A 12,689-nucleotide genomic window follows, 5' to 3' on the forward strand; every position below is an offset into this window, starting at 1 on the left:
TTGTCGTCGTGCTAGGCCGCCGCAGCATCAAACTAAAATAACATTTTTGTCGCGCGAAGTGAATAAATACTGCATGTTTTTTCCCCTTTCATCGCACTCTCTCTGGGTTCCGTTTTCGACAGGTAAGTGGGCGATCTCGTGCTATTTCGGTTAAACAGTACTACCGTTTAGTACATACTTTTTCTGAGCTCTGGCCAACTACGGTTTAATGAGGTTTCACTGTACTTCCGCTTCGTCTGCTTATTCCCACGGTCGTGCGGTCACGTGCGCAGGTGCCGAAACTATGCCATTTTCTACAGTGTTTCAGTGCGTGATCATGCTCTGTGATCCGATTCTTCTGCCTCAGTATTCGTGTAGCACTGAATTATACCGCTAGACATGTGTCCTCGTGCACAGCGCGCAAAATCGTGTTCTGCGCAAACGAGACAACAGTTCACGCGCGACGCCATCGGCGGAAGTGCGTAGTGCCGAAAAAAAAAAAAAAAGCGAGGAGCAAAAAAAATTAATAAAAAGAAAATGAATGCGGGGCCTGTGACGTATGCATCACGCAATCCTTGAGGTCCGGTATGGGCGAACGCAAGGAAGGAATTTCACTTGCGTGCGAGGCTAGACGGGGCGAGTAGAGAGAGCGTCAGGCTTGGCAGTGGAACCCGCCTGCTGAAATCGTGCGTTCGCAGCACTGAAATATTTTTATCTAGGCTATTAATGAGTCGATTTCAAAAATTTTTGTGGTAGAACACTCCCTAGAGGACACGTAACAACTTCCAGCGTATAACCAAAATTTGCTATGGGTCTTGGTGAGGGGCCTTTTAACAGCAAGCCAAGGAAAAGAGCTTGTTTACAGTCACCAGCTAACTTTTGCATCAATTCAATTGCAGACGTCCAATTTTTTGGACTCCCTAGGAACCACAAAAACGTCCAATGAAATGAATGCGCAGCTTTTACTGCTCTTAAGGGCTCAAACAGTCACAGCCACATCGGAAATAGCTCTAAAGCCCTACTAGTACACCTAACTAGGTGTCTTGGTGCTTGTTCAGTGACATGAGATGGTGGCACACAGGCATTAAGGAACACATACTATGTCCTGTGACAGTGGCCCCTTTTCACTTTTGGTATACTTCACCGCAATACCGCGCCTGTGCTTGACCGCAACGCGGTCGTATTGCGGCAAAGTCTACTTTTACAAACTGGCATTATGCAATGCTTTAGCCCTCGTGTTGCCATGCTTTCCACGCTTCGAAGCCATCAATGAGGATGATGAAGGCAGAGTCAGCGCCATTGCCAACAGTGGCAAATACTTTAAATGAAAAACACGACACCAAACAGGAAGAGGCTTGACTGCAGTCGTTAAATGTACTCGAATATTGATCTCATGACACCACCATCTCATCTCTTTTGAATAACTAAGTTTTCTTCTCGCATTCAACAATCAACTAGCCCCAGCCGCTCAAACTAGCATGCTTGCTAAACTTGCTTGCTAAAGACTGTGAGCAAACCATCGCCAACCACTACAAAAAGGACAGTTTCTTACTGCAAAGCTGCTAAATGGATTGGACTGGCTCAACTTGTAGCTTGTATCAAATTTGTGGCCAAATGTCGAAACAAAATGCACTAAGCTTAAATAAAAACAAAATTCTAAATTTTAAATATTGAATTCCGGGTTTTACGAGCCAAAACAACGATTTGATTATGAGGCACGCTGTAGGAAGAGACTCTGAGCTACTTTTGACCTCAGGGTCGTTCAGCATGCCCACAAGGGCCACCACCAGGGGTTTCATGGCCTCCGATGACCGGGGCGCCGGCATTTTTGCATTTTGCCTCCACTGAAATGCAGCCATCGTGGCCGGAATTTCGTGACCTCATGTTTCACAGTGCAACACTATAGCCGCTAAGCCACCATGGCAAGTTCTAAATTATTTAGGCACTCAATGAAAAAAGCATTTTGATGCCCAAAGGTCTCGGGGACTGTTGTTAGTCCTGACAGTGAAACTCTCCCAACACTACTAACTGCTTGTAGTAGTCGCTTTCAACCCGCAACGGCTGGCACAGCTTGGGAACGCTGGAGGCACATCGCTGGTGGAAGCGGTAGCCGCAAGTCTGGCACCGGAAGCCGTGAAACAGCAGCTTACGGCAGCACTCGCAGAATGCCAGCGAGAAGAATGTCTTGCGCACCTGCAAATGAAAACATTTGCCAGTTAGCACGCAAGCAAAGCACCACTGTGGGCAACACTGAAGTAACTCACAAAATTGTGCGAGATGCTCGTGGTGACGGGGAACTTCTCCTTGATCTCCACCTGGATGTCGTCATCCTCCAGGTGGCTCACGTCCTCGTTCCAGTCCACAACCGCTCTGCAGCAAACAGGTGAAACACATCATTCCTACGATCTTGGAAAATAGGGAAAACGTACAATCAGAAGACACTAAAAAATTTGGCAGACTCAAGTGTAGTGGACATTAACCTAATGCGAAGCATTGGGCGAATCATTACGGCGTAAGAGCGCCAAGCTGGTGAGGTCTGAGTGGCCTAAAACGTGCGGTGCTATGTCGTTCTTGTGGCAAGCTTATGTTCGCATGCCTTGAATTCGGGCAGGGTATTTTTGGTGGCGAGAAGTTTTGACACATTCACTCGTCGAAAACCATGGCACCACATTGTCGTTTTTCTACTGTGTAGCGTTTTAAAATGACAACAGGAAACCGAAGTGAAAGAGTTTTATTAAAAGACTATAAAGTTAATCTCGAGAGAGTGTTTTGTGGAATTAAAATTCCAAGTCCCACAACTTTTGTTTCAGAGTAGGTGAAGCAGTAAGGTTGGTCTTATGGCATTCCTTGAATCATTATGAAGCCACTGATACCCTAGTTAGCAAAATCTGAGAACTGCTATTTTGTAAATCTTCACAGAAAATTTATGAAAGGAAGCTTTATAAAAGAAAGGACATTAACCAAAATGGACCTCATTTTCGAGATAAGCACATAACATTACATTTCCGTAAATGTTTTCAGCACTATAGCTCAAAGAGTAAAGAGCAAAGATTAAAATTTTTTTAAAGGCCCAACTTGCTCCTTCACTGCATTGTAGAATTTTTTATTTATTTATTTTACCTCAAGGCAAGGGGCTGACCTTAGTTACATAGTTACACAGTCACAGGTTGACACAGTTATCTGTGATGCAACGAGACACTACAAGCGAGTGCGGTGAGAGTACTATTTGAAGAAATATAAGACGGCTTGTGCAACAGGACCAAGTGGCTTGGCTAGCTTTCGTAACGACAGGCTGCGAGACGAGCGGCTTTGCCTCAACTGTCACAACACACCCACTGCAGCAGTGGCAGCAATTTGCTGCCGACTCCTGGGCACCACAACTTCAAAGTTGACACGGAGATTACTAGTGTTTCAGTGCCTAGGATATTTCAGTGTGTTGGGATATTTAACTCCAACTTTAGATCAAACCCAGCCAATCAACCAACCAGTAATCACAGCATTACATAAACACAAATAGTGCAGCATGACATCCCCACCTGGTGCTGCACTTGAACACCACACACATCTCGGTTGTCAGCTTCCGTCGTTTCATTGCCTTGGACAGTGCCTCCATCACCGTCTGACCAGGTCGCACCTGAACCTGTTGAAAAGATGTGCGACACCAGCATGAAATCAGCTGCAACCGCACAGCTTTCTTGTGTATGTGCCATTGCGCTAAGTGCAACAGTAATTTGCTTCGTCATATCGAAACTTTGTTCTGTCGAAATTTGACCTTTTATGCAAATGAGTACAGTCGCCGATCAACTTTTATTAAACGGAAAGGGGCCGCAGAATTTCCACAATTATCGGTCAACCGAAAGAAGCAAATTTGAATGAGAAAACAATTCACTTTGACAAATTTGGGAGTCGGTGACAAATGATGCGGTTTCGTGCCACGTACGTCGACGACGTCTTCTTGGCGCTATGAATTAAGTGAAGCCAGCCACGGTTTCGCATGCACTGCGCCCCCGCAGCTGATAGCGTCGCCTGCACTAGGACGATGCAATCGGGAAAAGTGCCTGCAGTGGGTAGCGAATGGTTCGCCTGCCTCTCGCTCTGATGGGTCACCGAAACTCGAGATTGCGTAAGCTCCAAAACTAAATGCACCTACCCAAAGCATGCTACGCATTAAAGAAGGTGGCATCCCCTGGAGTGTTTTGTCAGCCAAGGAAGGGCAGGCACGGCCTCCGAGATGGCAGGATGGCATGCACTCTCTATCGATAGCATGCGCCTCGCAATGTTTCAGGCAGCGGGGTGAGCCACTGGAAGCCAAGCCAGCAGAAAATCCAATGTGGTTGTCTCTAAGATTGGGCTGTGCGGCTTAGAATGAGTGATTTAGTCCAGAAAATCAAACGTAGTGGCCTAAGTTCGTCCACGACATTGGTCATGAAAATGCATTAGCTATATGGGCACCCTGATGGTGCATTTATGAAGCCCGGAATATCCATCAAGGCTGAATTTTTGGTGTCCAAGAAATTTGTCCACAACTGATCACGCAGAGTTTGCTTTAATACTTCGAGCACACGGCATGCACGATGAATAGCTCTAAAGAAGCAAAACCCAGCTATGGATAGCGGCCCTTTGTCCCCCAGTTGCTGTTTTTCAAAGAGGCTCCTGAAGCTGCCGGTCGGTCCTATTTGCAAATCAGCATGTCTTGCAGTAACCATTTCATCATCATTATCTCGTGTCAGTGCTGCGGGCCTTTCATGGCACTTGAAGCAAACAACCACGGCAATACGTACCGGCATACACAAATGCACCCCTCGGACAAATTGGCATTCAAATGCGGAAAGTTGTGCACGCTGTGGCTGTTCCTTGCTGCGAATATGCTAAATGCCTTTTTAAAAATGAGGTTAAAAAATATATAAAGTGAGCAGCTCTTGCAGAAACCAGTGGCGGAAATTCCACAATATTCCACGATAGCTGCGTCGCAGGGGGCCATTGTGTCGTTGCAGTGTGGCAACAAAATTGTCCGACTTGTCTGCCGACTACTACACTGCTGCTGACACGGCCGTCAGTAAAACACAGCTGTCACATTGTACGCCTGTCTCCTTTCCATCTCGAGGATGGAGGCAGTCGACTCGTGTATTGGAGAGGTGGATGGGAGAGGGGCATACGCTGCTGGCGATGTGTAGAGTGAAGTGACGAAGGAGGAAATCTGCATTAATTTATTTGGCATGGCCTACAGTAGAGAAGCTGGAGACCAGGAGCAAGGTACGTATTTTGTACATTGATTTTTTTTTAACTCTCTGTACTTTCAGTAAAATCCCTGATTAATCCTTTGCTTTGTACTTGTGGTGCTTGTTTGAAATTTCACAAAAATTCTGGGAAGCTTTCCGAGTAATTATTCGTGCTTTATCTGCATTCACAACACCAATAATTGAACTACAATATTGTGTGTCGCAGTGTACGTCTTAAAATAAACAATAAAAGCACAGAGAACTTCTGGTAGGAAGGAAAGAGCAAGCTAGCTTCAACAAGAATGTTTCACCCTCTGCCAGTCAATGTTGTGCCAAAATACTGCTTACAGTTGTTCTCTGCTGATTCGGTAGAAATGCCCGCACTACTGACTTCATGGGAGATTTTGGCACGTCCTTGGCATCCCCTGCACAGCAAGCAATGAGACACAAGTCAACAGACCTAGCCCCAGACGCATGTATCAGACACCGTGCCAAGCACAGGTTATGGGTACTCGGCAAAACCTGCCGGAATATATACCGTACTATCCCTAGTGAGAGCCCACCTAAAATCTAGACGGATGAAAAGGGTGTGGGCCGACAACCGCACTGCAGCCAAAAGTTGTTAAGGCTTGTTTATATGCCCTTGCTCAGTCTTCCTCAAAACCTTAAAGGAGCCAGTCGCTATCACTGTTGAACAAAATGTTGATGACCTCGTCATGCACACGGTCAGACACGGTCAGCAGAGAAGCGGAAGGAGATTGTTCAGCACTGTTCACTTGTCTCCCATGGTGCCTCGCCTGTGGCAAATCATTCTCGCAGTTCACAGAGGCACAGAAAAAAAACAAGTTGGAGAAAGACTGCCGCTGAATTTTCAGTAACAGCATGAAGCGAGCATGTGAGAAATTTAATCTCATTTTACTGAACTGCAGAAATTATTATACTTGAGAATTAAATCTGCAATAAACTTCACATTTTTAATAAACAAATGGAAATTAAAAAGCAAGAAAGAGAACATTGCTGCAATTGGAAGCAACAGTGGCAAGTGCCCCATCATCCACTTCTTTATTTGTTTGTTTTTTCTCCCCCCGTTTTTCCTTTGGTTTCCCCTTTCCAGAGTATTTACACATCTGTTCACAATCTAGCCCAAGCAGCGAGCATTTTAGCCAATGTGCGTAGTGGCTCGGTGGTACAAGTGGAACACACATTAAGGTGCGGGCATCATGTAGCGCATGATCTTACGAGCAGCCCAATATGACTTTCTAAAAACCGATACGGCTATAGACAGTCCCTACTGCCCCTTTAGAGGACAACTGCAACTAAATGTTCGACCACGCAAAAAGCACAGTATCAGATGTATAGACATACAAGAGCCTCAGTGGTAAATTTTACGCTTGAAATATAAGTGAATGCATAACAAAATGCTCCCAAAAATCGATGTTTTTCACGCCAAAGCTGAAAGACCAAAAAATGCTGCCATTACCACTCGCCTGAAGTGACACATGACTTGCATCGTACAGAAGCAATGCCCGTGTTATCTGCCTCTCTTGCTTGTACTGTTCCTGTGCATCAGCAATCGTCTGTCTGCTAGTCATAGAGTTAGCCTACTGCTAGCTGCTTCATGTGCTGTGTATACGCCGTTGCGTGCCCCCTGTGTTCCTTTAATGCGAAGCATTCTTCTACCTAGCCAAGCAGGTTTTCTGTATCTGGCTGTCTACGTCCAACGAGCGGAGCCTTGATGCATTCCGTATCTGGTCAGAGACGAGGAGCGTGACCAAGTTACCTTTGACTGAGTTACCTTAGTTAGTTAACCTTAGTTACCTTTAACTGAGAATCCAAGCTTGCAACTACCACCATCTGTAGCACAGAATGGGAAGTGATGAGGCTTAGTGGAAAGTGCGCGTAAAGTCTGACCTGTTTTGCTCTGGTGGCATTGCATTTCGGCACGCTTTGCCACTGCATTTGCACCACGGCCACTGCGTCGTGCTCTACTTTGTGACAAACGCAACATGCGGTTCCTGCTGACAGCGTTTCTGGCGATGTGTCAGAAAGGCTCTACTTTGACGTGCCCGCTGTAGAGGCGTACAAAATATCTCGAAGCTAATGTACCGCCGTAAATCATCGCTGGAGAATGCATTTGTTTAAATTTTTTGGCAATCTAATCTGTCGAATGCCTGGAATCGTGCAACAAACAGCGTTGTTTAACAGAAGTGAGCACACCTATAGTTATCCGGAGAAAGTGTTTGGCAAGCTGATCTTGCACGAGTAAGTGACTGTGCTCAAGAAATGCGCAGCTTTGTCGAGTGCAGTTTGCATGCTTTGTGCACGTTAACTGGTCTGCAGTGTGCCTGCCTGCTGCGGCACAGTGCACGCTTGCGCTCGGAGAGCTGGGACATGAATGACGTGTTCTGCATTTCCTTGCACAGCGTTGTGTACTCCACAGTGATACCTCATGTTTGAGTACACGTTCGAGCACCCAACAGCCACACAATGTGTCGGCATTCTTGCAAGCAGCTTGAATCACGTGCATAACAAGAGAGACACCCATTAACTTGCAAATGTTGAGCTAGCGATGCGCCTGGGCGCAACGGAGAGATCAGCAGTCACGTACAGTCCCAAGACATTCGCCATATCCACCTCGCTACCGCTCACCACCAGGTGTTCGCGTCGTCTGCTTAGGTGCTATTTAACTCTTTCGCTACCGCGCCTATTAAAATCGATAAATTTGATCGACACCATTTCAAGTTCAAATTCTTGCGCTCTCGCGCAGCTTGTGGGCACCTAGCGCCATCTAGGTTAGAAAGTGGCAAACATACAACTTGATCTGCTATGTTTTGGTTTTGTTGGTTTTTTGCTTTACAGTTCGTCTCCCCGCACCGTTAAAAGTTTCGGATTGTTAGGCGAAGCATCGATCACGGCATCATCATCGCGCGCAGATGCTCCTAAAGGACGTTGTGTTTCTCGCCAATCGAGCACTTCTGTAGCTGATTTTGAGGATGAAATCAGTAGTAGTGACCCTGAAGAAGATGTGGGCACATCAGAGTTCAGCACTGAGGACGAGGATGCATCAAATCAAACCAGACCATCCAGCAGGTGAGTGTTGGCCCTACGTGCGGCGCACATTTCGATTACTAATAAATAGTTATGGGTGGTGGAGCATGTACTCACAGCTATATTATGTATTTTCAGGGTCTCAACCTCATACGGACATGATTCCTTGCCAGCAGCTGTAAAGTGCGTACAGTTTTTTTCCTAGAAGAAACTCGGGGGTCGAAGTTGGTGGCACGCTCTGGAGTAACGCACGGCACTTCATACAGACCGTCGATGTCTTCCAACTATTTTTCACTGCAGAGCTAATCAACATTATCTGCAAGAACACAAACAAATATGCGTGGACGCATATTTTAGAGATGCAGACCTACGCAGAAAGGGACGGCTCATGGAAAAATTTCAGTCCCGGTGAAGTTTTACAATGCATCGGAATCCTGATCTACATGGGAATTGTGGATCTGCCTCACCTCCATCTATACTGGAATACCTTGGAGTTATTTTTTGGGCCTCATTCCTCCAAAGATTATGCCCAGGAGCCGATTTTTTTCGTTCCTTGCTTTTCTCAGTGTCATGGACCCAGAGAAGACTGACCCTGTCCGTGATGGAAAGTTGCACAGAATCGCACATCTACTGCAGCATATGAATGACGTATCAGGTCAGCTTTTTCCGCCATACCAAAATTTGTGCGTGGACGAATTAATCACCCCGAGATAGAGGAGCTCTCTAGAAAGACTGGCTTTGACCAGCTTGCATTTCGAATTGAGCTGGTAAACCAGATTTTTGGGATGGACGACAGACACAGTCACCCTCCAGCTCCTCCAAAGAAGTCGGAGCCCCAGGTGCATAAAAAGCACCGTAAGTGCAAGCTTTGCAACGAGAAAAACAAAACAGAGATGAAGACGGCAGTCTTTTGTGAGCCATGTGGTGTGTATCTGTGTTTCATCCCGACGAGGGACTGCTTTGGAGAATGGCACGCCACCCAACCACGCTAACTTTCTTTTTTGCGGAAAGAACAGTTTTCCCACAAAACTTTCTGAAACTTGTGTTATCTCTTTAGAACATAATAGGCTACAAAATATATATCTTCAAAGTTTTTCACTCTCGATATTTTTAAAGTTGTGCCCATTTTTCAAGCAGAACAATATTCTCAATGTATAAATTTCACATTACATAAAGAAATATATATGCAACATTTATGTTATTCAATAGGAAATTCCTTTTGCTACATTTTGATACCAAACAATGTAAATAAGGCATTAGTGCCTAGCTGCCAAAAATTATTTCCTTCCACCTACTATAAACTGCTCTTTTTCCCATGGTAGCGAAAGAGTTAAAGGCTGCTAATAAGAAAATTAGACAAATACCAGCCCTGCAGCTTTGCCAAGATTACATTGCTAGTATATGCTATGCATTTATGGCCATTTTAGCTCAAGTGCCATTTCTTGCAGTTGGCCTTCCCAAAGTTAAAAAAAAAAAGAAAAAGAAAAAAGTTTGCAAAATACCAATTTTTAAAAATGCTTGATGAAATCAGCCCATTAAACAAATGTCAGAAATACACTCAGAATGAATATAATTATTTGGAGACAATACCCCCACAATGTTTAATACTAAAGAATTTGGCTTCACTGCACTGCTTAGTTGTTTTTTTTCAGCATAACAAAAAGAAAGAAAGAAGAGAGAACATTCAAGACATGACTTTTGTGCCCAGTGAGAGTGGGCCCATCTATGTTCAGGCCCGCCACTCCAGTAAATTTCAAATGTGGAGGCTAAGGTGGCGGATTATTTACATCAAGTTGCACCCATTGTCTGCTTAGCGAGATGTCTTATTTAATTGAGAAACTCCACAATATCGCTTGCTTTCTGACTCCATATCTTCTTCCTCAGAGTCTCAGTGATCGCATATTTTTTTTTTTTAAGCTACATTCCCTACATGTGCCACTGCCACCTATTTTCTTGTTGCCAACTTTAGCAATGCTTCTGGCAAGATTTCAAATTTTTTTGCAGCTTCACCAGTGGCTAAAGAAAACATAACCAGAGACAGAGACGCACTCAGATTGGTGAGAAGTTAACTGTGGACTGGCCCAACTCATCCATGGGAGGTAAAGGGTTAAGCGCATGCTAGCCAGATTCCATTGTTGTAAGCAGTAAGATCAGTTAGAATGTGAAAAGGAATACCAACCCCTTTTATTCTGCAAGGTGTTAAAACCGTGCATTGACTGAAAAAGTTTTGACGCAACAACATGGCTTGATGATTTAATAAGCTCCTTGGCATGTCTTTAGAAGTAGCGACCAACGGAGGCCACCTTGGGATAAAATGCAGTCGAGGCATTGAACTCGGCCAAAATCCTTTGAGCAATTTCACCAGGGCAATTTACTGCCTCCTTACATCACTGAAAAGTTGCTGGGGCTCCAAAAGAGCAAAAATGTTGTTGAAGTGACTGAAAATTCGCTAAGCTTAGCAAGTTCCTAGCTATGTTATCAACTCAGCCCAGCATTGCTAAAGTGTCCCAGCTCAGAAACTTGCATAGATGACTGCGGTTAACCTGAAATGCATCGACAAAGTACCTGTCGCCTGTTGTGCTGGCAATGGGCACGGTCTGACAGGGCCGGCTACATCCTCGGTGTCAGTGTCGCCCCCGTGGTCGGGCGAGCAGTTGCCATTCATGGTACAGATGCGGTCCAGCAGTGTTTGCTCACGCATCTGGAACTCATTCAGGCGTCCCGTCAGGTCCTGGTACTCCTGTACACAAGTTTATTACCACATCAGTTAAATACACTGCCACTTGGTTTTGGAATTGCAGTACACTATTTTGGCTTGGGTTCACCTCGTGCATGGTTATTTCCACATCCTGCTCTCTTCTTTTCAACTTTTTGAAACTGCTGCAAGTCTATGTTGCCTATGTACTTTTATCACGCATTCCAATGCAGTGCTTGGAGTACTACGTCTGTAAAGAGTGCGTCTTCTCATCTGTGGGTCATATGTGCCACACAACTCATCGTACCTTCTAGCGTAATCGCTGGTGCTCCCGTCTGTTCCAGAATGTGCATCACTATTCACGTCGCGCACATAACCTGACTAGACAAGGTTCCCTCGCTACAGAATCAGCCACAACATTCGATGGAGTAAGATTGTAACAGTTTTTGCCAGTGAAAAACAGTTAGCGGAAAAAGATAAAGAGGTATGTCTGTCAATATTCCTAACTAAGCAGAATTTCCTCAAAGGCACCTTTGTGATGATTAATAATGAAAATTGGCAATAAGCTATTTTAATGAAAACGCTTCTGTGCGCGGATTGGCTGGGTTTGCCCGCATGTTTCAGGTAAGAATGACCAAGGATGAACTTAGCACGTCAATGACGCTTTTTGAGAACTTGAATACATGAATGCTTAAAATATTACATCCATCATCATCATCACCATCATCCTATTTTATGTCCACTGCAGGACGAAGGCCTCTCCCTACGATCTCCAATTACCATTACAATCAATTACAATCCAATCACTCATGGATTCACACGCGAACAAGCGACGCTTTTATACCGCATCAGGACCGACCCTGCGTACACCCCAGCTTGGTTATTCAAGACTGGGCTTCGCGCTTCCCCACTCTGTGTTTTCTGTGGTGACATTGGTGACATCGAACATTTCATTTCGCTATGCCCGCAGTTTGACACAAAAAGAAAAGCGATGGTCGACAACCTACAAAAGAGCGGTCTTACGCACAGGACCTTTGAAGACGTTGTTTTCCCCGGAGGGCCCACGGCATTCAGGAAGAGAGCGCAACGACTGCTGATAGCCTTCCTGCGAGACACGGGGCTCATCGACACCTGGTGACACACCCCTGATCTCAACTCGAAGGAGGATCAGGTGGAACAATTGCTGGCTGTGTATGCGAGGCTAACCCCGCCTGCTTCAACATCACCACCACCACCACCACCTCCAATTACCCCTGTCCTGCGCCAACCGATACCAACAAGCATCCGCAAATTTCCTAATTTCCTCGCACCACCTAGTCTTCTGCCTTCCTCTGCTGTGCTTCCCTACTCTTGGTACCCATTCTGTCACCCTAATGGTCCATCTGTTATCTAATCTGCACATTACATGACCTGCCCAGTGCCATATTTTTCTTTTAATGTCAATTAGAATGTTGTCCATACCCGTTTGCTCGGTGATCCAAACCGCTGTCTTTCTGTCTCCTAAAGTTATGCCTAGCATTCTTCCGTTAAATCGCTCTTTGCACAGTCCTTAACTTGTTCTCAAGCTTCTTTGTTAGTCTCCAAGTCTCTGCCCCATATGTCAGCACCAGTACAATGCACTGATTGTATACCTTCCTTTTCAACGATAATGGTAAGCTTCCAGTCAGGAGCTCACGATGTCTGTCGTATGCAATGCAACCCATTTTTATTCTTCTGTGAATTTCCTTCTCTGGTCAGGGTTCCCTGTG

At 45.3% G+C, this 12,689-nt stretch overlaps 1 protein-coding gene across 2 annotated transcripts in view; it reads right to left on the reverse strand.

Annotated features, from left to right (window-relative positions):
* The window catches only part of Raf (Raf oncogene), a 167,697-nt gene that overhangs the window by 130,154 nt on the left and 24,854 nt on the right, over positions 1 to 12,689 (reverse strand). For both annotated transcript variants that reach the window (XM_050172267.3, XM_050172266.3), the window contains exons 3-7: positions 10,812 to 10,986; positions 5,547 to 5,623; positions 3,516 to 3,619; positions 2,244 to 2,349; positions 2,009 to 2,172 (exon numbers count right to left, since the gene is read on the reverse strand). In XM_050172267.3, the coding sequence (XP_050028224.1) occupies positions 2,009 to 2,172; positions 2,244 to 2,349; positions 3,516 to 3,619; positions 5,547 to 5,623; positions 10,812 to 10,986 (626 nt within the window). The remainder of the gene's footprint in view (positions 1 to 2,008; positions 2,173 to 2,243; positions 2,350 to 3,515; positions 3,620 to 5,546; positions 5,624 to 10,811; positions 10,987 to 12,689) is intronic.

Source organism: Dermacentor andersoni, chromosome 6 (assembly GCF_023375885.2).
Source record: "Dermacentor andersoni chromosome 6, qqDerAnde1_hic_scaffold, whole genome shotgun sequence".
Taxonomy (NCBI): Eukaryota; Metazoa; Arthropoda; class Arachnida; order Ixodida; family Ixodidae; genus Dermacentor; species Dermacentor andersoni.